The sequence below is a fragment of the Alligator mississippiensis genome, chromosome 1, assembly GCF_030867095.1.
Source record: "Alligator mississippiensis isolate rAllMis1 chromosome 1, rAllMis1, whole genome shotgun sequence".
Taxonomy (NCBI): domain Eukaryota; kingdom Metazoa; phylum Chordata; order Crocodylia; family Alligatoridae; genus Alligator; species Alligator mississippiensis.
Window position 1 is genome coordinate 3,493,857 of NC_081824.1, and position 26,573 is coordinate 3,520,429.

At 59.1% G+C, this 26,573-nt stretch overlaps 2 protein-coding genes across 3 annotated transcripts; both read right to left on the reverse strand.

Annotated features, from left to right (window-relative positions):
* Positions 1-194: 194 nt before the first annotated feature.
* Positions 195-6,076, reverse strand: LOC102574631 (S-antigen protein-like). 2 transcript variants are annotated; one of them, XM_019480684.2, is made up of 5 exons: positions 4,023-6,068; positions 2,952-3,044; positions 2,141-2,333; positions 1,588-1,794; positions 195-580 (listed from the first exon to the last, which is right to left on the reverse strand). In XM_019480684.2, exons 1-5 carry the CDS (start codon positions 4,983-4,985, stop codon positions 363-365), a joined length of 1,674 nt encoding a protein of 557 aa, XP_019336229.2. In that variant the 5' UTR covers positions 4,986-6,068; the 3' UTR covers positions 195-362. The 2 variants fall into 2 exon arrangements, with proteins under 2 accessions (XP_019336229.2, XP_019336230.2); XM_019480685.2 differs by lacking the exon at positions 2,141-2,333 and having other exon boundaries at positions 4,023-6,076.
* Positions 6,077-7,455: 1,379 nt separating this feature from the next.
* On the reverse strand, positions 7,456-16,791 carry SLC35F6 (solute carrier family 35 member F6). Its single transcript, XM_006275333.4, has 6 exons — positions 16,616-16,791; positions 12,180-12,252; positions 11,579-11,750; positions 9,642-9,854; positions 9,072-9,182; positions 7,456-8,790 (listed from the first exon to the last, which is right to left on the reverse strand). Exons 1-6 carry the CDS (start codon positions 16,690-16,692, stop codon positions 8,321-8,323), a joined length of 1,116 nt encoding a protein of 371 aa, XP_006275395.1. The 5' UTR covers positions 16,693-16,791; the 3' UTR covers positions 7,456-8,320.
* Between the last annotated feature and the right edge of the window lie 9,782 nt (positions 16,792-26,573).

A 26,573-nucleotide genomic window follows, 5' to 3' on the forward strand; every position in this document is an offset into this window, starting at 1 on the left:
GGGGCTTTTCCTTTGGGAGAAGAGGCCTGTAGTTGCAAAGGAGCTGCGGTGGCAATTGAAAGGCAGCCCCAGAAGATCAAATGCAAGGAGGACATCCCTAACCAGCAACAGCTGAGCAGCAAACTCTCCTCTTCTGGCCTCTGCCCACCCGGCTCTTTCCCGATGAGCAACCAGAATGATTTAAAGCAGGCACGTTTTACTGATGTAGGGATCCCTACTTTATAGACTTGAATGAGTGATTTCATATAGTTTTTAACAGTCCGCTGTTGAAATGATAAAAGAAATTGAGACTGGATTCAGCCAAGGGGAAGCACAGTCCAGCCAGTCCTGCTTCCTGTGGCAGCTCCTCCGTGCCCTGCTCCCTAGGGTCTGCTCCCGGTCAGTCGCTGAAGCGTGGCCACCACAGAGTCCATGGCGTTGGTGTTGGTGTAGCAGGGGTAGAGGCCCAAGACGGTGGAGAAGCAACAGTCCACGGTGTCCAGCAGGCCGGGGTGCTGAGCCTCCCGCTTGCTGCTGGCATAGAGCTGGCTGGACTCACTGGGCCGGTGGTGCAGCACAATGAGGATGGCCTGCCTCGTGTCTGGGGGGAGCAGAGAGAGCTCACGTTATGGGGCAGCTGGCGAGGGAGGTGGGAGAGCGGGGCAGCAGCACGCGGCTGGGTGTGGGAGCCGTGCCAGGGAGCGCATAGTCACAGAGCCGTGGCGCTAGAAGGGAGCTGCAAAGGCCCATCTGGTCCAGGATCAGCCCTGTGCAAATCATCCCAGGCAAACCCACTGTCTGATCTCCGGCGCGAAACTACAGTCACCCCTGACATAGCACTAGGAATCACACCCAACCCTGCCACAGGGAAAGCAGGGGGACCACCGTGGCCAACATCCTGCTGCTGCAAAAGTTGTTAATATATAAGCTTAAGAGATCCCAGGCAGAGGCCGTGCCCCTGCTGCAAAGGAAGGCGATCTCGCCACCCGCTCCAAGTCCAAACCAATCTGACCAGAGGGGAAAATTTCTTTCTGACCCCAAATGTGGCATCAGTTTGACCCTGAGTGGAGGGGCAACACCCTGTAGCTGGGACCCTTGGGTTGATCCTAGCATAAGCACTGCCACAGCTCGGTCCCTATGCCCAGCTGGGGCTGTAGCCAGCACCTATGGGTGACTAGAGATGAACAATCCTGTATGCCCCCGTTCAGGGTCAGACCGATGCTGCATTGGGGGTCAGGAAGGGATTTCCCCCCTGGTCAGACTGGTACGGACTGGGGGGTTTGCCTTCCCTGTACTGGGGGCACGGCCTCTGCCGGGGATCTCTGGAGCATCTATTAACAGCCTTGGTAGCAGCTTGACATCGTCCACTGCGGTCCCCCTGCTTTCCCTGGGGCAGGGTCGGGTGTGATGCCTGGTGCTGGGTCAGGGGTGACAGTAGTTTTTCTCGCAGGCTGGACAATGGGTTTGTCTGGACTGGTTGATCCCGCCCCAGGCAGGGGTTGGACTGGATGTGACCTCGGGAGCTCCCTGGCAGCCCCACGGCTCGATAAGAAGGGCAGAGCTGGGTGCCCCCATCCCAGGCCATTACGGGGGGGACCCACCACTCACCTGGGAGGCTCTGCAGGGCGTTGCTGATGTCGGTGCCCACACGGGACGAGATGGGGCAGAAGAGCAGCAGTAGGCAGTGGGCGTGCTGGTTGAACTCCTCCTCCACCAGCTGGATACCCAGGGGCTTGAGGTGCCCATGCAGCTGGGCCAGGAATTGCCTCTCGGAGCCGCTTGCCCGGCCGGTGACGTGGATCTGCAGGGGCAACACTGCCCGGGGAGCGAGGCGGTCACTGTCCTGCTGTGCGGCGGAGAAGCTGCCCAGACCCCTTGTGACCCTAGGCTGTGCTCCCCGCCCCCCCAACCAGTGGCGGCCAGCATGGAGGTAACAGTCCTACTACTGCTGCAAGGAACGGAGCGTCCCCGTGTCCAAGCGGGCTTCTAGCACCGACGATATCCCAGCCCCACATTCTTAGGTGTTTCCCCATCGTGAGAGCTGGGTCCCAAGTCTGCTGGAGCCAAGCGGTCCGTCTTGCCCCAGCAGGATAGGAGCTTGGTCCCATGGGACAGCAGCAAGTTGGCCATCACCCCTGGCAGCCCTGTGCCCAGTGCCTACCTCTGAGCCGCGGGCTGGGGGAGAGGGGTGCTGGGGACTGCTTCGGGGGGAGAGGTGCTGGCAGGCTGGCTTTTTCCTCCAGCTTCTGCCGCAGGCTCTGATTCTCCGTGAGCAGGCGGATGGCGATGCCCATGGACGCTTCGAAGGCACGGAGGAACTCCAGTGCCAACGGGTCCGAGGAGTCTTTCAGCTGCTGCAGGGACAGCAGAGGGGGAGACAGGACTCAGCATCGCCTGGGCACCCAGCACCGCCCCACGTGGGCTTCACATGACCAAAGGACGCAGACCGAGGCGGCGGGGGAGGACAGGGGCAGGGAATAGCCTAGGACACGCGGTGCATCTGCCTGCGCCGAGCACCATGACTCTGGGGCGCTTGGTTCTGCCCTGACTCTGCATGCTTTAAAGCCAGCCATGCCTCAGTTTCCCCATCCGTGCAATGGGGAGCTTCTTGCCAGGCTGCCCTGTGAATCCATTCCCCCTTGTAAAGGGCAGAGGATAACAGGTGCACACATGGATGCACACACATGCACACACTCATGTCCCCTTCTTTTCCTCCTGCCCTCTGAACCATGCCCCCAGCACAGCTCTGCTCCCACCACGCCCTGCACATCTGCCTCCTCTCTCTCCCCTTCCCATCCTTCCCGTGCTGGGCACATGAAGCCCCTGCTTTGCTGATACAGACGGACTGTGGGGCACCGCTACAGCCATGCCAGGGTCATGCCTTCCTCGGGGAGCCCCGCGAGCAACCCAAGGGACTGCGCAGGGCTCACCCCGCTGACTCGGCCCCGAAGACGTGGCAGCATTAGTCTCACCTGCAGCTGCTCTTGCAGCTTGTTGGCTTTCTGTACGATCTCCTGTGCCACTGTCATAGGGTGGTCACCAGCCACTGCCCTGTCCTGGCGCCGCTGTGGGGAGAAGGGAGGTTGGGAATGCAGAAAAGACTGAACTTAAATGCAGAGGTGGTTTCATACAAGCAATACGGCCTAGGGCCATGCAAAGATGGTCTCATAGGAGAAATATGGCCTTGCAGAGAGGGTCATGTATGAGTCGGCTTGGCAGAATTCAATATATATTTTCTAATTATTTCGACGGTTAATATTGACATTTACTTTTAAGCATTTCTTTCGATTGGTATCAGTTAACATTTCCAGGATTGCATGAGATGAGGGGCGTGGGGGGCAGAGCATTTAGGAATGACCGCCGGCTGCTGAAAGTTTTATACATAGATCAAGTCACTATCCATAGAGCAGTAAACTGCCTCTGCTTTCAATCCTGCTGTTCATTTGTATCCCATTCGTTAAGAAAGTGAAAAATTTAAAGATCAATTAAATGCAGGGGTTTGGACTAGGTGCGACCCCACCGAGGCCCTTTCAACCCTTGTTTCCTATGAGTCTATGATTTTCCGTTTCTATAGATTTCAGTTATGAAGGATGGAAATATTTGTTGTCGGTCCGTGAGAGTCGGGTGAAATGGATGTTTATTAACGTTTGCGGATAAAAATCAAATCCTGCCAAGCCTGCGGAGGAGCAACATGTCCCGGGCAATGCAGAGACGGTGTCATACAAACTAGACAGCCCCGGGCACACACAGAGACGGTCTCATATGACGGTCTCATAAGACCCCTTCTCGGGCACGCTGGGCCAGGACGGCGGCCACCGTGCCTGGTGCGGGCGAGGAGGCCAGCCTGCCGAGCACCTCCAGGACAGGACGAGGCGGGTCCTACCCTGCCTGGGACGCGGCTGGCTTGGGGGCAAGACTGTGCCTCAGTTTCCCTGCCTGTCAGGCAGCAAATGGCAGGATGCGTCTGGAGGAGGGGGTGGACCAATGTGTGTGTGTGTGCGTGCGTCCACCCCGACAACCCCCCAGCCCCGGGCCGGGCTCACCTGCGGTGCTGCTGCCTTCTGCCCATCTTTGCCTCTGAGAAGCCATGACAGTGAGAAGATGCCGGAGCCCCAGCTCTGCCCAGCACTCGGTGCCTGCTCCGCCGCGCGGCTGGGACCCCCCGGATCGGGGCCACGGGTCACTGCAGCATCGGGACCCTTGAGCCCCCTTGGATCGGGACCCCTGAGCCCCTCCAGATTGCAACCCCTGGGCCCCCCTGCATCAGGACCCCTGAGCCCCCTCGGATCGGGACCCCTGAGCCCCTCCAGATTGCAACCCTTGAGCCCCTCCAAATTGGGACCCCTGAGACTCTCCAGATTGCAACCCCTGAGCCGCTCCGGATCGGGACCCCTGAACCCCTCCGGATTGCAACCCCTGAGCCCCTCCGGATCGGGACCCCTGAGCCCCTCCAGATTGCAACCCCTGAGCCCCTCCAGATTGCAACCCCTCAGCCCCTCCGGATTGGGACCCCTGAGCTCCTCCGGATTGCAACCCCTGAGCCCCTTCGGATCGGGACCCCTGAGCCCCTCCGGATTGCAACCCCTCAGCCCCTCCGGATCGGGACTCCTGAGCTCCTCCGGATTGCAACCCCTGAGCCCCTTCGGATCGGGACCCCTGAGCCCCTCCGGATTGCAACCCCTGAGCCCCTTCGGATCGGGACCCCTGAGCCCCTCCGGATTGCAACCCCTCAGCCCCTTCGGATCGGGACCCCTGAGCCCCTCCGGATTGCAACCCCTCAGCCCCTCCGGATCGGGACTCCTGAGCTCCTCCGGATTGCAACCCCTGAGCCCCTTCGGATCGGGACCCCTGAGCCCCTCCGGATTGCAACCCCTGAGCCCCTCCGGATGGGGACTCCTGAGCCCCTCCAGATTGCAACCCCCGAGCCCCCCTGCATCGGGACCCCTGAGCCCCTCCGGATTGCAACCCCTGAGCCGCTCCGGATCGGGGCCGCGGGGCTGGGCCATGGCCCGGGGAAAGGAAAGCGAAAGCAGGAGGCGGCGGTGCAGGGGAGGCGGAGACTGCGAGGGACGCGCATCCCCGGGGCGGGCCCGGCTCTGGTCTGGCCGGAGCCCCGAGGATGCTCCGTGCGGGCTGGGTTGCGCGGGGCCGAGCTGCCTCGGGCTCCGGGCCGGCTGCGCACGGGGGTGAAGTCTGCACCTCCCTGAAGGAGGGCAGAAAAGCAACCCCCCAACCCCTGTACCAGCCTCACCAGGGGCAAGACCCACCCTTGGCACAGCCCCCAGCCTGGGCTGCAGCCGGCACCTCTGGGGAGGCTTAAACCCTGCTGAGAAACGGGGCAAGAAGGAGGGGAGGGGGCGACCAGCACAGCCCAGAAGCCGGGGCAGGCGAGGATGGGCTGCTGCTGCTTCTCCCTGTCACAACCCAAAGTTGTGATCTTTGTTTTGTGTGCACTTCGGCACTGCTAAATTATTTTTCCCACTAAATTGCAGCTTCTTTGCACGGTGGAGTTTTCTGCTGCAGAGGAGAACCCCGGTGCAACCGAGAATTTCCTGCCAATTTGTAGCTTTCTTTGCATGGTGCCTCCACGATCCACTGGCTGGAAAATTGGCTCCGGGGTCGGACCCAGAGGGTAGTAATTGATGGAAGTCACTCATCGTGGTGTCCGGTGACCAGTGGGGTCCCCCAGGGCTCTGTCCTTGGACCCATATTGTTCAACATCTTCATCAATGATGTGGACACTGGAGTCAGAAGCGGACTGGCCAAGTTCGCCGATGACACCAAACTTTGGGGCAAAGCATCCACACCAGAAGACAGGCGGGTGATCCAGGCTGACCTGGACAGGCTCAGCAAGTGGGCGGGCGAGAATCTGATGGTGTTCAACGCCGATAAACGCAAGGTTCTCCACCTTGGGAAAAAAAACCCGCAGCATCCTTACAGGCTCGGCAGTGCTATGTTGGCTAGCACTATGGAAGAAAGAGACTTGGGGGTCATCATTGACCACAAGATCAACATGAGCCTGCAATGCGATGCTGCGGCTAGTAAAGCGACCAAAACGCTGGCTTGCATCCATAGATGCTTCTCAAGCAAATCCCGGGACGTCATTCTCCCCCTGTACTCGGCCTTAGTGAGGCCGCAGCTGGAGTACTGCGTCCAGTTTTGGGCTCCACAATTCAAAAAGGATGTGGAGAAGCTTGAGAGAGTGCAGAGAAGAGCCACGCGCATGATCAGAGGTCAGGGAAGCAGACCCTACGATGACAGGCTGAGAGCCCTGGGGCTCTTTAGCCTGGAAAAGCGCAGGCTCAGGGGTGATCTGGTGGCCACCTATAAGTTTATCAGGGGTGACCACCAGTATCTGGGGGAACGTTTGTTCACCAGAGCGCCCCAAGGGATGACGAGGACGAATGGTCACAAACTACTACAAGACCGTTTCAGGCTGGACATAAGGAAGAATTTCTTTACTGTCCGAGCCCCCAAGGTCTGGAACAGCCTGCCACCGGAGGTGGTTCAAGCGCCTTCATTGAACACCTTCAAGAGCAAACTGGATGCTTATCTTGCTGGGATCCTATGACCCCAGCTGACTTCCTGCCCTTGGGCAGGGGGCTGGACTCGATGATCTTCCGAGGTCCCTTCCAGCCCTAATGTCTATGAAATCATCTAAGAAATGCTCGGTGCAAAGAGTTCCCACCATTTGTATGAAAATTCGAGCCACATTATTGGTTCACATTAAATTATGCATACGTGGCGGCTAGCGATTGGCTTGCTAGCCGTATAAAGAGCTTGGGTGGTTTCCGCCCAAGTTGGAGAGAGAGAAAGAAAAACCTTCGCCTTGTGTGAAGATCTCTAAGCGCTGCGGATCCTTACGGACCCAACGTATTTCTTAAAAGGCAACAGGGGCCTGAACAGCCTCTGGCCTCTCCCCGTCGCTGATCGATTCCTAGACGTATCCCTTCCTGCACGAGAAAGAGACGAACCCGCGGAGCTTCAACAACTCCATGGGAGAGAGCAAACTTGTCGTAATCCTCTAATGAGGATTTAAGCGGAGCTGTGCCTGGAAAACTGTCCAGCCTACACCACGACCACCTTTGGTGTAAGTAAACAGTCTTTAAATCAACCACTACGCGTCCGTGACTAATTCTAGCTCGCCCCCGGTCTTCTCCGACCCCGCGTGCCCGGGTTGCTGGCCACGGCCCGCGTGCACAAAGACAGGCCCGGATCGCTCCCGGCCCGCACACTCCCATGTCAGGAAGGGCAGGGGCGTGCACCAGAGCACAGCACAGGTTTGAGTCAGCGGAGAAGGCGGTGGAGACCCCGACCGGGCGGCAGGGATCTCTGCCCCTCCATCACTTCGACGCGGGGCTGGAGCGGGGTGTGAAGGAGCAGCCAGGCAGGCCGCTCTTACCAGACCAGGTAAGAGGCAAGACGTTGGGTGGGAGAGGAGAGCCAGCCCCTCTCCATGCAACGCCCCGCACGGTGCATCATCGGTGTCACTTTATTGGTTACAAAACTCAGATTGAAAAAAAGGCAACGGGCCAAAATCATGCCCTCACTGCTTCCCCCTTTCCCCCCCCAGGCTGGTATGACACCCCCACGGGAAGGACATCCCTCTTTTCTTAAGAGACCACCAGCTCAGGATGGGCAGCAGCCAGCCCGTGAAACCCTGGTACGGGAAGAGGAGAGAGGGGATCTCCACAGGGTCTCAGGAGCCACGAGGGGAAGCTGCAATGCTTCATCCGCAAGAAACCCACCAGCACAGACCAGTGCGGTGCCAAGCAGGGATGCCACCGACAACCACCATGCACAGGTCCCTGATACCAGGGGGGAGCTGCCAATGCAGCCTGGACGCTGCTGGGAGCGTCTGTGCCTCCTGGTAGCTCACCCAGAACAGGGAGCCCTGCTTGGTTTTGCCACAGCGCGTGCCACCCAGGAGCTCTCACTCCTGCAGGGTCCCATGGGGCCTCCACGGGACAGGCTGGCATTGCCCGGGACATGAGAGCCCGGTGGCTAACCCCCTAAAGGAGCCGTGACTGCAGCGAGGGATGAAGTCTTGGGTGCGAGGACGTGCTAGCACCGTGCACCCCACACCACGGGGCAGAGACCCCCCCCACCCGAGCACCTTCCTGCTGTCTGCAGTCACCGTGCACGTGATGCCTAAAACCAAGTTGGAGGCGGGGGGGTACAAATAACCCCGTGGCCTTGATGATCAAGTCAGTGGTGTCCGGAAGAACCCGAGATCCCAGGGGCTGATCTGATGGAGCAAGAACAAGGGATGGGGCAGAGGGAGACAGCGTCCATCCCTGACGTGCTAGAGCCCCGCAGTCCCTACAGCCGGATGTTGGTCTCAGCTGTCCGCATTGATGGGCATCCTATCTCCATGCAGCAGGCTCTCCTGCTCCCCTGGGGTGCCCGCGGGCGGGCGCCGGGCTAGCCTAGCCAGCAGGGGCTGGTGCAAGCCGTTGTAGAGGGCAGCGCCGGCGAGCAGGATGAGGAAGCCCAGGATCTGCAGGGCGTGGAAGACCTCCCAGCCCACGGCCAGGCTGACGGCCCAGATGACCACGGTGCGCAGGCTGTCCAGCACCATGCGCGTGGTGGCGCTGATCTCCTTGGTGACGCTGATGCCGGCGAAGTTGAAGAAGGCGATGCTGCTGATGTTGCCCAGCAAAGCCAGGACGATGAGGGGCTGGCGTCCCACCTGGCAGAAGGCATCCAGGGCATCCTCCAGCACGTGCCGCGGGTTGCCACCAAAGCTGCCGGCCGGGATGAAGTACATCGGGATCAGCAGCAGCGTCAAGATAACGAAGCCGAAGAGCCCTGGGAGAGAGCAGGGGGTCAGCAGCTGCTTGGTTCAAAACAGGCTCCACGCACGAGAGCCCGGTCCAGAGCCTGTCGCTCTCACCGAAGTACTGGGTGCTGGGCACCTCCAACTCGTGGGCAAACTGGCACGGCAGGCACCCAACTCCTCCTCCACCTGCCTTGCTCCCCTCCCACCCAGTCTGGACTGAAGGGTGCCTCAGGTCTGCAGAGCTGCCCAGGGTGCATCACAACCCCCTTCACCCAACACCAGCGGCGGGGGGGACGCAGCCATCACATACCCTCTGTGCCGACAGCCCGCAGTGGGTGCACGTCGTGCTTGTAGACGAACTTCTCCTCCAGCACCATCTGGATGGCGACGATCACCTGGGCCATGATGATGAGCAGGTCACCTGGGAGAGGGTCAGAGGATGCTCAGAGATCTGTGTCGCAGGTCTCCCTGCCCGGAAATTACACCATAGCCTGGCGCACACTGCTGCAGCCGTGCCAGCTCGCAGGTGCTGCCTCTGCACTGGAAGCAAAGCCGGGGGGTGTCACCCGGGGGTCTACCCTCCACCGCTGGCACTCAATCAGCCACAGGCTGCACCACCCCTTGCAAGATGCTGACCCGGGGCAGTGCTAAGCAGGGGTAAGCACGTGGATGGGGTTTTTCCTTCAGGAGAAGAGGCCCATCCTTGCAAAAGTGGTGCTGTGGCAGCTGGAAGGGCTCATTGCCCTCCCGAGGCAGCCCCGAAAGATCGCACTGCCTCTCCCAAGCAAAGGGAGAGCATCCCTGCTCAGCACCAGCCCCGTTCTCTGCTTCCCAGCCTTCACAGGAGACCCCCGCCCCATCTCCGCCAGCCCCTACCGACCTGTGATGACCTCGCTGAGGTTGTGTTTCTCATCCTGGTTGTTGAGCAGGTCCGCCAGCCCCACCACCACCAGCCCCGCGATGGTCACCGCGATGCCCAGCCACTGGCTCAGCACCAGCTTGCGGCCCAGGAAGGCCACGGAGAGCAGCCCGGTGAAGATGATGACGGCCCCCCGCAGCATCTGGAAGCTGGAGGCGCTCGTCATGTTCAGGGCTGGAGGGGGAGAGACGCAGAGACTAGTGAGCGGGCATTGTCCCGGGCACTGGCCCCTGCTATTACAGCCCGTTTTCTAGCTCGGAGGGTGTCTGAGCCTGCAGCACCCCGGGGCCGTGCTGCGTTACAAGCCTGCACAAGCAAGGGCTCATCCCCTGCACCGCAGCTGTAGCAGCACCTGGGGAACGGCTCATGGGAGGAGACTGGGCAGGACAGACCTAGGATCTGACCCAGGACCTGGCAGTTCTTATGTTTTACCTACATTTTGTATTTTTGGCACAAGGGAAATATGAAAAGGATCCTCCTCCCTTTGGACAGGCCTTGATTTCCCAGTCATCAGCTGCTTTTCTACTGCTCATTGCATGTCTGCTGCCCCTGGGGGACCTCTCTCCCACTTCCCCTCTGCTGGTTTCCACTATGCAGCTCCAGACAGCTGAGGAAGGAGGCTTTGCATTCAAAAGCTTGTCTAACTCCATGCCAACTACAGAGCTGATCCCATAAGAAACTGCCTTAAGGAATCCCATCCTCCAAAAAAACCCACTTCATACAGTATATGCGGGAGCTTGAGAGCATCCATCCAGGCCAGCTGCAGCAACAGGACCTCTCACCAGAGACGCAGCCCTATGGTCCAGCCACCCCACATGGCTAGCATAACATAACAAATATGTTAGAGACCCTCCTGTGTGGAAGACACTGCCCTCAGCGAGGCCTTTGGAGGATGTTCCCGCCCTCGGCTTCTGCTACGGGAGGTTTTGTTGGGAGGTTTTAGTGGGATGTCTCAAAGTAGAGACCCCCCCGGATGCCTCTCACTGGGTGGGTCAGAGCCGCATGAGTCCCCTGCAGCGGACCCCCTTTGGAAGAGGAAGGGCAGCCAGGGAGGCCTTTGGGGAAGCAGCTACTGCCTCGGCAGGCTGATTTGCAACTGGAAGGAAGTGAAAGGGCCCTTAGCACTGAAACCAGGCCCTTCTCCTCTCTGCCACCTCTGCTTTCTGGAGGCAGAGCCCTGGCATCATTGCACTGCACTGGAAAGGCGGCACCAGGCGAGCAAGCCCTGCACCAGCTTTCTGGAGGGTGCTGGAGGGACGCGCATGCCCGGGCTCATGGGAGGAAGGATGCTGCAGCCTTCCAGAGCTACCTGCAGTTCAGGGGATTAGGACACGAGTCCCTGTTCTGCTACAGATGCCCCATGTGCCCCTGGCTGAATCTTCAGCTCCGTGCCTCAGTTTTCCTCATCCATGGAATGGGGCTATCAGCTTTGCTGCACCCCTTTCAGGGCAAGTGACACATCCTGGCATTGTAGCAAGGGAAATACTCAGCGCAGAGCTTCGGGTCCCGTTCCCAGCAAGAGAAGCCTTGCATGGGGAGGAGACGCGGCCTCCCAAGAGCTTCTGCAAGGGGACGTTAGATGCTGCAGTGGAGCGGGCATCTCTGCCCCGGCCTTGCTTACTGCTTGGTTTAATTGGCAGGGCCTCCCCCCTGCACCCTCCCTGGTGCAAGGGGCTCACATGCCTGCGCTCAGCTGGCGCGTTTCCAGCGAGGGTTTCAATTCCCCTTTTTCAATGCACTGTTTTGCAAGCCTTGCAGCTCAAAGCAGCCCTGGGAAACCGGGCACGTCTCAGGAGACACACCAATCCAAGACCCCCCATATACACAGTCACGTATCAGACCCCCCGCCACCACCACCGCACACAGACCCCAGCCGCATGCGAGTGCCCGGCACGTACCCACATACATGATGCTGGTCCCCGTCATGTCGCAGAGCGCCGGGGGCAGGAAGAGCAGCGGGTTGAAGGGCTGCGCAGTGGCCAGGATGGGCTCAGCTCGCCGCCGGTCCCGACACATCAGGAGGTAGAAAGCCACGAGGCAGGAGAACTCGCCCAGGAACATGCCCACGGCCTGGAAAGCAGGGGCAGCCCCATGTCAGTGCCTAGGGGCGATGCTCTCCAGTGCCTGAACCCCGAAACCCCCGTGCACATCCCAGCCAGTGGCAGCAGATCCCAGGTCAGCTCCCATCGTGTCCGAGAGCCGGGCAGCAGCGCACACCAGAGGTAGACGAGCTTCCCCCTGTTTCACCAAACACCAGCCATGCTTTGATGCACCAGGGGCTCCTAAAAGGCACCGAGACCTGGGGAGGACACGTAGCTTGGGGGGCGGTAAAAGCACCAGACCGAGGCTTGGGAGAAGGGGTCACACTTGGGCCCCTCTTCCCCGCCCCGTACCGCTGCTGCAGGAAGGCAAAGCAGCTGGCAGGGGCGAGTGCAATCACTGCTTCCACAAGCCATAGATAGAGGCTGGGTATCCCGCCCGGCATCTACGAGGCCTCACCTGCAGGAAGGGGTGCTGGAACGGGTGCTCCTCCGTGCCCCGGCAGCCGGCGGCGCTGAAGTTGTCGGCCCATCTGGAACAGATGTGGAAGGGGTGGTTAGGACGGCACAGACCCACACCTTTCCAGACCATGGAGAGGATGAATGGGGTCATGGTCAGGTCCAGAGGTTTTTGCCTGGAAATGCCCTGACACCCAGCAGCATCCCCAGCTTGATGGGACTCTCCCTTCCAGTTACCGGCAGGCGCTGGCAAGGCGTCCCGCTCTCAGCCATGGGTTCAGACCACAGGCCAAGCTTGCCCTTTGCTGGCTACTGACTCCCCTAGGGCTGGAGGGGAGATGGGCTTGGAGACATCCCCTCCCTCCACTCCCTTTAGCAACAGAGGAGGGTTTAAAGTCTCTTGGAGAGCTGCTGGGCAGGGAAGAGCCTCGCTGCACTTGGCCTTCACGAATGAATGAGCTCTCTCAAAGGCCTGGCAGGTCACGGCTCTGTGCGGGGTAGTGGGGAAATAGCTGCTTTATGTAACATCTTGGCTCTGCCCCAGCTTTCCCGGGCCCTGGCGCGAGTGCCAAGCTGCATCCCCTCCCCGCCCAGGCATTCCCAGTGGCCAATTCAACCCCCCACCCCTTCTCCCCAGTTCGCTCCTTTTTTAAAGTTGTCTCTCAAGTCTCAGCATATGCATTTGTGATCCTCCCCACACCCATGCTCACGAGGGGTCCATGGCAAGGAAACAGCCTTTTCATGGACCAGGATGATGGGTCAAGCCTGGCCATCAGGAGGGAACTGCTCCTTAAAGTCAATGCGGTCATTACGCTCCAGAGTGAACAGCCTCCATGCTGACCGCACCGGTCACCCTCCCCATTTCAGCCAGGTCCCAGCCCACTGGTTCTCCTTGCCCACTGGATGCCGAGGCCCTCCAAGGCCGTAGAGGACCCAGCCTGTAGGCTCAGAGGTCTGCGAAGGGGCTAGGAGCGGCTGCTAGCTCAGTGCAAGCCGGGCAGAATCGCTCCTGGACACAGCCCGGGCTCAGCCAGGTGATCTACAAGCAAAGCCCACGGCACTGCTCAAGGTTTGATCGCTGCCTTCCCCAACTTTCCAGTTCCCCCCAACAATTTCAGCTCCAAAATCAGGGACTTCTCCTCCATCCCAGCAGCCGGGGTGGGGGACACGCAACACCGCCAGCCTCCCGGGCTTGCAAAGCAGATCCCCAAATCATAGTAAATGAGGGCTGAAGGGATCTCAGGAGGTCACGTCTAGTCCAACTGCTCCAAGCAGGACCAGCCCCAACTACATCATCCCAGCCAGGGCTTTGTCTACCCTGGGCTTCAAGACCTCCAAGGATGGAGACAACACCACGTCTCTGGGGAGCCTGTTCTGGTGCTTCACCACCCTCCTAGTGAGAAAGTTTTTCCTAATATCCAACCTCAACTTCCCTTGCTGCAGCTTGAGCCCATTGCTCCTTGTTCATCATCTGCCTTAGCAATAAGGGCACACTGCTGACTCCTGTTCAGCTTCTTGTCCCCCCAGGTCCTTTTCTGCAGAGCTGCTGCCCAGCCCGTCACCCCCAGCCTGCACCGGTGCAGGGATTGTTCCCTTTAAGTGCAGGATTTTGCACTTGTCCTTGTTGAACCAACTCAGACCTCTCTCCAGGCTGCTGATTCTCAGCTACGGCTTTCCAAAGCAGGGGCACTTGCTTCTGCCCCTGCAAGTGCCGGGAGAACAACCCAGAGCCCAGCGCCGCTCCCTGCGAGGCTCAGGCTGCAGACGCCGGAGCTGCCGTGACTTGCCCATGAGATCCCTGCAGCGCTTGGGCCTGCCCGCGACGGTTTCCTCCGGGCAGGACTGACACATCGGGGAACTGACACCGATGTGTAGCAGTCAGAGCAAGGTTTTTTCAGGAATCAGGTGTCCGTACGGCGCTTGGCGCTATCACAGCCGGCGAGGCAGAGCCAGGAGAGGCAGGGCAGCCAGCATCCGTGTAGAGGGTTTTAGAGCCATGGGTACCAGATGTGGGGGGCCAGCTGTGCAGACACAGCTGGGGAAGGGGCTGCACCTCTTCGCAGAGGGCAGAGCCGCCTTGCAAGGCTTTGCTGGGAACTTCGGCCGTCTTGCTGTACCAGGAGCATCCGCTGCCCCTGCAAACAGGGGTCCTGGGGCCAGCCCAGGTCCCTGCAGGGAGGCTACCTGCATGAGTGCGGCCTCAGGGTCTGTCTTCGGGCACGATTTCATTGCATCCCTGCAGAAGGCTTGGGGATGTTTCCTCTGCCGTCTCTAACCCAATTGCTGGCCCACAGTTATGCTAACTGGGGCGCGTGCAGGGGATGGCAGGACCGTGAGCATGTCTGTCCCAGCCACCAAGCTCAGCAGGCAGGAGGTGAGGAGTCCTTTTGGTGCCGTGAGCATTTATTTAAGCTTAGCAGCCAGCATTTCTGCCCGAGCCATCCACCCAGCCCTGACTCAGCACCGTCTTTTGCAAGAGGCCTTTGAATGAGCCCCGTCAGGGTTTCTGTTCGGCTGTGACCACACTAAAGCAGTGCACGCAGGAGCCGGGGGCAGCCCCGTCTCTCCACATCCATCATGACGTCCCTCGAAGGACACCGACCGGGCTTGGCTTTGCCCATCCGATCCCTCGCTGGCTCCAGCACGGCCTGATCAGGTTGTGCGAGCCTCTCCCCCAAGCGCTCGGTGGGAAGGGAGAGGGGCCGGATGGTCGAACCTCTGCTCTTCTGCAGGTTGCAGGGGAGATAGGCCTGGGGCTCCCTCCGTTTCTGCCCTATTCAAGGGTCAGGAGTCCCAGGAGAGGGTCCTTTGCAAGGCTTCGAGGCCAGGATGCGACGCCAGCCAGATTAGAGGCCTGGCCAGGGCTCACGCTAGCTCTGGGCTTGGCAGGGCATGGAGTCTGATGGGGATGCTGGCTCACAGCCGTTTAGCCCGAATCACCGCAGTTCACTAAGACCGGGATCTCTCCATCCTGGCAGAGCAGGGAGCAGAGAACGGGGGAGAAGTCTGTCCCCAAACATGATACGGGAGAAGCAGTGATGCTTTTGCTTCCCCGCAAAAACTAGTTAAAAAACCCAGCTCAGCCACAGGTCAGAGCATTTGGGTGGGGATGAGATTTGCATTGAGTGCTGCTGGGTGGAGGCACTATCCCTCACCCACTATCTCTGCTGGGTTGGAGATTAAAAAGGCCAGCTATTTGCTATTTCAAACCTGATTGCTTTTATCTTGGCCCTCAAGGTCTGATTGTCTGCAAATCCAGGACAGAAAATGAGCCCTGAGTCACGGAGGATGAAGCCGCTCCAGCCAACAGCCTGCCTTGCACAGAAAGAGGAGTCAGCTGCCTGGTAGAAAGGCCTCTTGCACTGGTTGAACTGGGGCCCTGTCTACACAGAGCCCTGCAGCAAAGCAAACTGAGGTTATGCATGAAAGCATCAGTTCTCAGCCTTCCTAGACTCAAACCTGCCAGGTCTTTGTTTTCACTCGACTACAGGAAAAATAAGAGAGCGGTTTTGCTGTTGCAAAGAGCCCAGAGAGATCGCAGCCCTGGGTCCCTGCTTGAAATCTTGGGGTTTATCTGGTGAATCAGCTTTGCAGACTTCACAGGCCTTAACACCCCCAAAGGGATCTCGGTGCGCCCCGGCTGAGAATCGCCGCGCGACACCCTCACGCTCGTTAGCTCGGCAGCGGGAACGAGCAGCGTGGAGCCCACCCGAATCCTGAACAGCCGCTGCCACACGAGGGGTTAATGCATGGTCCAGATTAGCTAATGAGTGCAAGGAGCTCTCCCAAAATGGCTATTCAGCAGCTTTCTTCCCCCTCCTCCCCTTTAACCAGCACGGAGGCAGGTTCGAGGCCGAGGCAGGCTGGACTGAACCCCGATCTCCTGGGTCCCAGCCCTGCTGCCCCTACCTGCAAGCAGGTCTCTGACCCCATGCACACCTCATTCGCGCTGCTGGTCTGTCTCTACCCCAATGCAAATCCCCCAAAAGCCAGCACCCCATCCCTTCCTACCGGGCTCCTCCAGGCATCAGAGGACCCCGTCCTTGCGCCCCGGCATCAAATGATCCTTTAGGAACCTGGACGCAAGGGCTCATACGAAAGCCCCTTCCTCCCCTGCCATCAAAGGAGTGATTTGGGAGGGCAGATGAACCCTGCATGAAGCCTCAGTGTGGACGCCCCCGGATCCAGCCCTAAAGCAGCTTTCACACGGGCATGGGAACAGAGGGAGCAACCCTGTGCGACTGACTGTGGGTGCAGCCTTGCAGCAACAGCAGCTTGCTGGGTGGCTACTCCAGATTAAGGGGATCCGGATTAAGCGTGTCCACACAGGGAGAAGGGCGAGCAGCACGCCTGCCAGGCAGGCAGCAGACTCGGAGCTGCCTCCCAGGCCCCCCAGCCACCCAAGCTGGGCCAGGGAGAGCCCGAGCCGACACCTACTTGGCCGAGAGGGTGTTGATGGAGCCGGTGAGCAGCATCAGCGCGGCCAGGAGCAGCTGGTACCTGGTCCAGGCCATGCTCACGGCGGGGCGCCTGCAGCACCCAGCACCCACTCCGCTGCACCCGGCTCTGCTTCCTCCTGCCTGAGCTGGGAGGCGGGGAAGGGGAGGAGGAGGAGGAGGAGGAAGCATCATATGACCATAGTCAGCTGAGCCAGGAGCCCGGCCCTCATTTCATTTGCCTGCCCAGTCCCTAGCCTGGCACTGGCAGGGGAGTGCTGGAAAAGGGAGGAGCGGAGCAGAAGAGGCCGGTGCAAGCAGATGGAGGAGCTCCTACCTGGGAGCTCGTAGCATCCTCTCGTGTTGCCCTAGCAACTGGAGGATGCTGAGCCCAGAAGGAGAGCCACCCAAAGCTCCTCTGCCCTCCCCTGTCCAGCTACGGAGGGTCCCAAGTGACTTAGGGTCTCCGGGTAGCGAGGGGGCAGGAGCGGCGCGGGCAGTGCCAGGGCTTGGGTGAGCAGGAGGATGCTCGGAGGGTCGCAGGCCGTGCTCTCCCCGAGCCGGTTGGACCCTGAGAGCACGAGGGAGATCCCTAGTCCAGGTCTCTGAGCCGGTCATGCAGTGCCCCTGACCCAGAGGTGTGAGAGCAAATCGGGGGGTAGCCTCCGCTGCCCTCCGAGCCGGCTGGGCAAGGCCTGGGGGTCGCTCTTGGGCAGGGGAAGGGGGTCTCGTGGGATGATGGGGGTGGTGCTCAGCTTCAGTGCCCCTGGGACTGCCCAGACACAGGCCAGGTCGGGAAGCTGGTGCAGAGAACCGCACCTTTCTCCTCCGGCTGCAGGCACGAGCCGAAAGGGGTGAGTGGTGCAACCCCCCTGCAAACACCAGCATCCAGTGCAAAGGTTGGGAAGAGCCTGGAGAACCCCCTTGTCTCCCCTTCTGGTCCCCAGAGGCTGCCCGACCTCCCTGCCCTGCTCAGCTTTGCGGGGTTTGCTCTCCTTCACCTCCGGGCCGAGCAGGCAGCACTGGTGCAGAGGGTTTGTCACAGCCGTGTGCTGCAGGCGTATGTGTGCATGGGCACGGGCATGTGCATGCATGCATGGGCTTGCCCCTGGGAATTATTCACCCTTGTCCTGTCTAGGGAGCAGAGGGAAGATCTGCTTTGGGCTCGTACCCCGCTGAGCTGCCCCGGGGCCTGGGGAGGGACCCACAGATGCCAGGAGACACGCTAGGAAGTGTGGAGAGGCTTTGGGAATAATAATCCACAGGACACTAGCATCTCAGGTCCTTCACCTTCTGACTTGGGCCGTCCCCGCCCCCAAAGAGAGCCCTGTGGTTTGGCTGCTCTGAGAGCTGCCAGGATCCCAGGACTCCGGGAGCTGGGGCTTGAACCAGTGCATTGCAAGGAGGGGGACCCCTGTGTGCCTGGCCAGGGTCCCTCTGTCTGGGGGAGGTTTGCTATCCCGTCCCTGACCCTACCCCCTTCCAGGGTCCCAGGCAAGCCCCCGCTATGAGCCGGAGGCTGACTCAGAGGCGCCACCCCCAAGTTGGGAGTCAAAGCTCATTTTCTTTGGGTCTTCCCCTAAATATTAACCCCCCCAGCCCCCAAATGGTGGGAGAGGAGAGATTCCTCCTGCAGCCAGCAAGGGGCAGCACGGCCCCGTGCTATCCCCAGCAAGCCGGGGCATCCATCCAACAGCCTCTTGCTTTCCCTTGGCTGCAAACCTCCCCAGACGTCCGTCTCTGCGGGTGGGTTCAGGTTATCAGAAGCCGGTTGAGTGCCACGAGCTTGCAGTTCTCAGCCTGCTTCCTTGTGAGCATCTGCTGTATCTCCTGCCTCAGTTTCCCCGCGGAGGCTCTTACGCCTGCCCTACGCAGCTCCGACGGGGTCCGGGTTGCACCCAGGACTCCCCTGCAGGGTCCGGGAGGGCGACAGGGAGGAGATGGTTCCCCGCCTGTAGCTCTGCAGCCTGGTATCCCATGCAGCTGCCCCGCAATCCTCCACCCCGCCTGGCTCCCAGCACCCCTCCCATGCCCTTGGTGGGGGAGCACAGCAGGCTAGAGGATCCCAGCACCCCTCCGCTTCCCTGGGACGTGGGGTTCCCTGTCTGCACGGCCGCCTCGCACCCGCCCCCTCTTCGGCACCGTCCCAGAGATGAATTGTTTTTCCATCCCACGTCAGCCGCGCTGGGCCGTGACCTGCAGGAGGCCAGGAGGAGTGGAAAAAAAACACCCCAAAGGCCTGTGCCAAGGCTGTTTTCATTCTGCGGCTTCCACCGCAGGCCCCCGTTAACCCTTCCTGCCCCTCCGGGTTTGCGCCAGGGTGGGGGGGTTGCTATTCCCTGCTGGCTCCCGTCAGGCAAGGTTTAGGACAGGACATGGAGGAGATGGTGCTGGGGGAATTGGCAAGGTCAAGCTGCATACGACTGTGCAGAGAAACCAAGCTCCGTTTCCACCATCCCTAGAAAATGCGGCTGCATCTGGGGTGGAGCGTGGCCTGCAGTTTAACAGCTCGCTGCAATGCTGCTTGGGAGAGCTGGGCCCTGGCCTGGAGGCTCTGGGGCTCCCGTGCTGAGCAGCCTGCCCCCGTGGAGACTGCCTCAGCTGAGACTAATGAGGTGGGAGGCTCCGAAGCGGCCCCAGGCTGTTCCCGCCGAGGCTCGGGATGTCCCGTGGCCCCAGCTCCAGGTTGCTCCCCCACGGCCTGTGCATGATGGACCCAAGCTGGGGGGGTCCTTCAGTACTAGCCACTGTTCACAGGCTCAGGGCTGGCAGGACTCGCACTCAGAGCATGCCCAGCTGGTCTCCGTGCCCTGCTGGCTTCAGTCCCAGCTGGGGCACAACTGCGGTCACAGGGCAAATGGACAGGCATGCCCAATGGTGAGAGCTGGGAGGCAGGGTGGGAACCCGGCACACAAAGCCTCAGCCCCGAGTGCAGAGATCCACTTGCTCAGCTCAGCCGAGCAAGCGTCCGTGGGGAGACGGATGCCGTGAGATCACGTGGGCGAGGTGTGACGCTGGCGTGTCACACTCCATGCCCGGCCTGTATGTGCGGTCACGTCCCCTCTGGGGTTCCCCGTGCCCAACCCCCCAGTCTGGATCTACCCTGGGCGGCCATGGGGGAGCGATGCCCTGCTTGTGGGGGCCAGCCCGTCTCCCTTCATCCCTTCCAAGCTGGCCCGACCGCCAGGCCGTGTCCCCCCCCATCCCCTCCCGCCTGCTGGAGCCTGCTAACTCTTCCTGGATGAAAGGGAAGGGAAATCATATGGAAATACCCATGGTGTGTATCCTCCCCCCTCCCCGCTGCCCCCGGGGCCCTGCAGCCTCATTCATTTCTCCTTCTTTGGTGACACGCCGCAGCCGCCCATCCTTCATCATCCCTCACTCCAGACAGAAAGACAAACACGGCGGCCCGAGCGCCAGGAGATTTATAACCAGTGGAAAATAACAGGCTGATAAGATCAGCCCGGTCTTTCCACACGCTCCGGCTGCGGGGTGGCGGCGGGCTCGGTGCTGCAGGGGTGAGCACAGGGGCTATGCTTGAGAGCGGTCCTGGCACCGATCCCAGCTGGGGACAGCACATCCGCGCTGCTGGCGAAGGGACCCCTGTGATGTGGGGGAAGCCCCCAGCGTCTGGCACCCACATGAGCCTGAGTTGCAAGTTGATGAGCCCCGGTTAAGTGATGCACCCAAGGACGGCAGTGCCCTTTGTGGCAGAACTGAGCCCTGAACCCTGAGCCCCGGTCCGGCGTGTTGTTCACACCACTGTCCCTCTTGCCCCTCCCTGGCTCCTGGCCTGGAAGCTGCAGCAGGGGATAGGTGGCCGATGCTGTCTAGGGGTGCCTTCATGGCCCAGCTGGGCCTAGGGATCCTGTGTCTGGCACCGTGACTTAGCCCAGGGTCCTGGGGTCCAGCCCTCCTGGGGAATTGGGGTCCCAGCTGCAAGCTATGGCCTCACCCCGTTCCCAGGCAGAAATGGGGCCATCTAGGGAGGGGCAGCGGTGGTCTAGGAAGGGAACAGAGTCCAGAGTCCATAACCCGGGGCCTGCTGTTTGCAAGGAGACTGCAGTGAACAGGGCTGGGGCGCTGGACGTGGGTGTGTGCATGCATATGTGTATGTATATGCATATGTGCACACCTAGTTTCATAGTCGTTAGAGCTGCATGTCAGTGTGTGTGCATGTGGAGGAATGTGTGCATGTGTATTCATGTGTGCAGAGGTGTGTGCATGCATATATGCATATGTGTGCACGGAGATGTGCATCTATGCATGTCTGTATGCCTGCATGTGTGAACATGCAGGGATGTATGCGTATGTGCACGTGTGTGCATACATTGTGTGTGCTCACGTGCACCTATGTGTTCCTCTGTGTGTGCCCATGTGTGTGAGTGAGTGTGTATGTGTGTGTGTGTATGGTCCACCTGGCCCTCGGCTTTCCAAGAACCCGGCGGCTGTTTATCTTTAGCTCACGCGCTGTTTGCCCGGTGCCAGCTATAAGCACACGGAGCAGCCATCTGCGGGGAAGAAGAGCAACTGCTAAAAATACAGGCAGAAGCTGGCCATGTGCGTGTGTGCGTGCGTGTGTGTGTGTGCATGCGCATGTGTGGGCACGTGTGCACCCTGCCTGCCCTGCTGCTGCTGCGGTAGCAAGGGCGAGCATTGCTGCCTGCTTTGCAAGGGCCTTGGTGCTGCCCCTGGGGCTCACTGATGCCCGAGCATACACCAGAGCGCAGATCAGAGCTGTTGCAAAGGCCCTGGGTAGGGTTGCGGGCTGGACGTGATATCCCCTTCTCCCCACCGCGCCCCCGCCGGTTAAAAGCCAAGGTTGGACTCCATTTCCCATGATGCCTCAGTTTGTTCTGGAGTGGGGGTAGCCTTTTGGGAGCAGCTGAAAGAGAGCCAGCGAAGGCACTGCTGAGTCCACATCCTCTGCATCAACACATGCATGTGGGTGTGCATAGGCATGCATGTGCGCCTGCCTGTAGATGCAAGCATGCACATGCAAGTGTGTTTGCACTCACGTCACTCATGCATGGCTGCAGCACAGGCAGGGTTGGTCCTCCTCTCGGGGATGGTGGTGCCTCGGTGATGCAGGGCTCCTGACAGGGCTGGGCATGTTAGCTGGCACCTTCCACCTACCTCAGCAGGTGTTTTTTGGCTGCTCCGGCAACTTCTGGGGCATCTCTTGGGCAGGGGTGTGGAGTCACGGTGGCAGGGAGGATGCAGTGGGCATCATGTGCACTCATGGGCACATCCCTCCTACCTGGCTTCGGTGTCTCAGCTCCACCGCACCGCGGGCTCTCCTTTGGCTGTTGCATGGAGCAGGCAGGGCCATGGGACAAGCCCTGATCCCTCCTCTGCAGCCCACCCATGGGTGGATGGATGGGATGGGGTCTGTGGCCATGCAGAAAAATCCTCTGGCCCAGCTTGGATGCAGGGTGGGAGACAGCAACACTGTGTGCACAGGACGGGATGGGACGAAGAACAGCACGGGCTGGAAAGGACCTTCCAGGCCCCAGGGCACATCATCCTACTCATACCCTGATCCATCTTCCCATGGGGTTTCCTATCCTCATGTTGCATTAGGGTTGACAGTAGTTTTATGAAGAGTTTACATGATGGATTGTGTCCGCTCATAGAAATTCCAGAGCCGTGGGGCTGGAAGAGACCTTGGGGGTGGTGGGGAGTCACATCTAGTCCAACCCCTGGCCTGAAGCAGGGTCAGCACTGTCCAAATCAACAAATCCATCACCTAAAAAACTCTTAGTAAAATGAGCATCAGCCCTGGCACCAGGCATCACCCTTGAACCTGCCACAGCAAAACAGGGGGACCACGGTGACCAGTGTCCTGCTGCTGCAAAGGTTGTTAATCGATGCTGGAGAAACCCCAGGTAGAGGCCATGCCCCTGCTACAGAAGAGGGCAACCCCCCCTCCCCAGTCCATACCAATGTGACTGGGGGGGAAATCCCTTCCTGACCCCAAATGCAGCATCCGTCTGCCCCTGAGCAGAGAGGCAAGACCCTCCAGCCAGGACCCTGCAGGGTTGGTCCCAGCAGGAGCATTTCTACCAGATTCCTGCTAATCTCTCTCTATGTCTTGAGGGTTAACCATAACCACCCTCTCTTCTTTTTTAATGGCCTTAATAGTCCACTCTTCAAACTACCCTTTCCAGTGCCATTCTGCTGTCCCTTAGCCATCTCTTTCCTATTTCACAGCCCTGCAGATGGTTTGTAGCTCTACCTGAAAACCTGAACTCAGGTGCGGTTGTATTAGCTCAGGTATATCAATGACTGACGGTGACATACTGGAGGCAGTGGCAAGACATTCAAGAAAGCTTGATTTTGTTCTACGAATTTGAGTATGGGATGGACACGTAACTATAATGACTACAGGATGAATGACACAAGGTCCTTTGACTATGTTTAGTCTGCAGAAGAGAAGCCCGAGGGGGATTGAATAACCGTGCAGGGGGGCTGCAAAGAGGATGGAGCTGGGCTGGTCTCAGTGCGGGCAGATGATGAACAAGGAGCAATGGGCTCAAGCTACAGCAAGGGAAGTCGAGGTTGGATATTAGGAAACACTTTCTCACTAGGAGGGTGGTGGAGCACTGGACCAGGCTCCCCAGAGAGGTGGTGGACTCTCCATCCTTGGAGGTTTTGCAGCCCCGGGTAGACAAAGCCTTGTCTGGGATGATGTAGTTGGGGCTGGTCCTGCTTGGAGCAGGAGGCATCATTTAGGGCTTCTCATTTGTTTATTGACCTCTACAGAGAGGGGCCTGAGTGGTCTCTAGAGGAGGGGGAAAGCCAAGGCAATGGGGACCGTGGCAGCAGGGATAAACTGAAGCTGAGGACAAGCAGATTTCTAGCCCTCGGGACAGGACACGTCTAGACCACACCATAGCCACAAGATTTCCGTGACGTAACACGTGTCTGCCGCTGTTCTTCATTCACCATGTTTCATCTTTAAGGCTCCTCTACAACTTTCCTGGTCTTTGCTGCTTTGGCAGATCTGGTGTCCACAGGGGGGGACAGCCCCCAGCTCAAGGGAGAAGATGAGGGGAGACGGGGCGACCCACGACGTCGTCCCCTGCACGCGTCGTTCTGCACTGCCACCCCCCAGGCCCCGGGCGCGAACGAGGAGCGGAGCATCAGGCTGGCCGGTGAAGCGGTGTCGAGATGAGGCGCCAGCGGTCTCTGTTTCTCGTCTGGAGAGGCAGGACGTGCAGTAAATTACCAGGCCGGGACCTTGGCCCCGGTGGAAGGATCAGAATGTGACCTACATAGTTGCTCTCCGCTTGCAAAGCGCCTGCAGCCCCCGGCGGCAAAGGCTCTGCTTCGAAAGAGGACCAAAAGCAACCTCCAGTAACAACCAGCACGTGCAGACTGGGAATCCCTACATGCTCCTTTCCTCCGGCTGCCCTACCGTGAGCCCTGCGAGCAGCCCCCGGGAACCGGGATCGATGGAGAGATGGTCATCCTGGAGTCACCGGGTGCAGAAAGAAACCCCTGGGCAATGGGGAGCCTCCAGTCCTGTTCACTTCCCAGCAACTGGGGATCTTTCCAGGCCCAGTTCCTGGCGGGGGATTGGATTGTATTGGATTTCCTCTCCTGGGGAGCAGGGCTGTGCTGCAGTTAGCAGGGTCCTTCCAAATGTGGATGCTGTCTCCACAAGTGCCGCAATCCTGACTATTGCAGACATGGCGGGGAGGGAGGGCAGCTTGCCTGGCAATGAACTCAAATGAAGGCCCTATTGTCTTGGGGAAAAGTCTCATCTCAGATGCAATCAGGACTCATATTAGACCAACAAGATTTTTGCAAAAAAAAAAAAAAGTCCTATCCCAGATGCTTCACAGGTACTTGAAGTGGGACAGCAGGATTGTCCTTTTGTATTAGGCCTGGATGCAAAGGCTTTGCCCTGAGACTGTTTTCCCCCCTGGAGAAGCTAGCAAGGCCCCTCTGCTCCATCATGCATCCTGCAAAGCATTGAACAGCACCAGGCAGATGGGGTTCTTTGCGCAAATGTGATATATTTTATTAGACCAACTAAATAGTTGGAAAAATTGTTCTTTGCAAGCTTTTGGGTACCGACACCCTTCTTCAGGCATGGGAGAAAAGATTGCAAAAGTCCTACCCAGGAGAGGTTTTACAACCTTTCCTCCTGTGCCTGATGAAGGGTGCTTGTGCCCGAAAGCTTGCAATTAAAGGGGTTTTGTTTTGCAAAAATCTACCACGAGTCCTGATTCCTTTTCCCCACAGATAGTTGGGTATTTTTGTCTTTGATGGATTTCCAGTGTGTATTCATTCTGGCATGCAGTTGTTGTTTGGTCTCTCCTATATAATTTCCATCAAGGCATTTGGTGCATTGGATGAGAGACATTACATTTTTGGAGATGCAGATGTAAGATCCCAGGACAGACGGGGTGGGAGACCTCATCTGGTCTGTCATGGGAATAAGACAGCGTACCCTGGAAACCAGTTTTTCCTCCCTCCGCCTATTGTGCTTCCACCCTCGTTAGCTCATAAGAACATTATGCAGGACCGGGTCCGAAGCCAGGCTGAAATCAAGCTGCCCTGAATCTCTGCCATCTCTGCACCAGCAAGCTCCTTTCCCTCCGCAAAGCCATAGAGGCAGATTAGCTTGATGTGATCGGCTCTGGACAAAGCCACCTGGCTACTTCTTATCCCCTCGTTATCCTGATTAGTTAGTCACTGACTTCAGAGCCTAGCCAAGCTGGCCTGACCATAGACTCAATTCATAGGAAATTCAGGTGGAAGGGAGCTCAGGAGGCCGCATCTAGTCCAACCCCTGCTCCAAGCAGGACCAACTATATCATCCCAGCCTCCTTTCCCCAATTTAAGACAGCTATCGTTTTGGTTTTTGCCCTGTGCTCTGGGACCACCCTGTGCTCAGAGATCATCTCACCAGGCAAGGACCAGGGGTCGCAGGAGAACTAGTAGTAAGTTGGTGTTGGTGGCAGCCGCATTGGTGTAAGGACATAGGCAGGCACAGTTCTTTGGGTAAATACGAAAGCTTTTATTAGACTTCTAGTAGCAAGTTGTAGCTTAAAAACCAACATCAGGCAGTATTTTTTTTCCACCCAGGTTGTCACTAAATTGAGAGGCTTGTTGCCAGTGGGTCTGGTGGAAGCCAAGCGGCCCCTGTACCACGCCAGGTGCATGCCCGTGGTGACGGCTCCGTGGAGGAGCTGCTGGCTGGGGTCCCCGGTGGCGCGTGGGATCAGGGCGAGACACGGGAGATGGGGCAAGATGGACCTACCGTCTGCCCCAGTGAATGGCTGTTTTTGTGGCCTCGTGTCCGAAAAGATGAGTCAGGCGAGCATCCTAGATCCTCCAGGTGGATTTTGCCAGGCCCTTCTCGCTCGGACGCACCTCGTTTCTCCGGCTGCTGCTTCCTTGCCCGGCTTGTGCTCCCGTTGCCAATAAAGCACGTCCTCTCGCCGGTCACAAATGCAGCTGCGGGGTGGACACTCGATCCTCTCCACCTCCTCTGCCTCTCCCACGTTCGTTCACCTTCCCTGGGCAGCAATGGGCTTGCACGTGCCTTCCTCTTCTCCTCCTCCTCACAGGCTTCTCCTGTTGCCTTGCTCCTCCTGGCTGCAACTCCCTTGAGGCCTTCCCATCCAAGTCTCCCCCCTCCATCTCTTCTTCCATGTCGTGTCACCTCGTGTCCAGGTGTTTTGATAACTCAGATTGACGGGGGCAATTGCCTGGGATCCAGGCCAGGCCATGGGGAGCTTGTCACCTCCACTGGGTGAATGCACATCTGGATCCAGTTGGATGCTGTGACTGGTTTGCCCCCGCAGCAGAGGCTGGGGCGTGAATCACAGAGCTGTTGGGTGTAGCTCATCCCGGGGCTTTGGGGTGGTAGGAAGGCAGGCATAGTCCTGGGTTTGTGTGGGCTGCTTTGCACAGGGCTGACCCTGCCTCAGGCAGGGGTGGGA

Excerpts from the sequence above, each read along its gene's own strand:
- SLC35F6 (XM_006275333.4), bottom strand. The coding sequence starts at position 16,692 with ATGGCCTGGACCAGGTACCAGCTGCTCCTGGCCGCGCTGATGCTGCTC. Across the intron at positions 11,751-12,179 it reads TCCAGCACCCCTTCCTGCAG|GCCGTGGGCATGTTCCTGGG; the intron begins GTGAGGCCTCGT and ends CCTGCTTTCCAG. Across the intron at positions 9,855-11,578 it reads GACCAGCATCATGTATGTGG|CCCTGAACATGACGAGCGCC; the intron begins GTACGTGCCGGG and ends CTCCCCCTCCAG.
- LOC102574631 (XM_019480684.2), bottom strand. The coding sequence starts at position 4,985 with ATGGCCCAGCCCCGCGGCCCCGATCCGGAGCGGCTCAGGGGTTGCAAT. Across the intron at positions 2,334-2,951 it reads AGCTGCAAGAGCAGCTGCAG|CAGCTGAAAGACTCCTCGGA; the intron begins GTGAGACTAATG and ends CTGTCCCTGCAG. Across the intron at positions 581-1,587 it reads CGCCCTGCAGAGCCTCCCAG|ACACGAGGCAGGCCATCCTC; the intron begins GTGAGTGGTGGG and ends TGCTCCCCCCAG.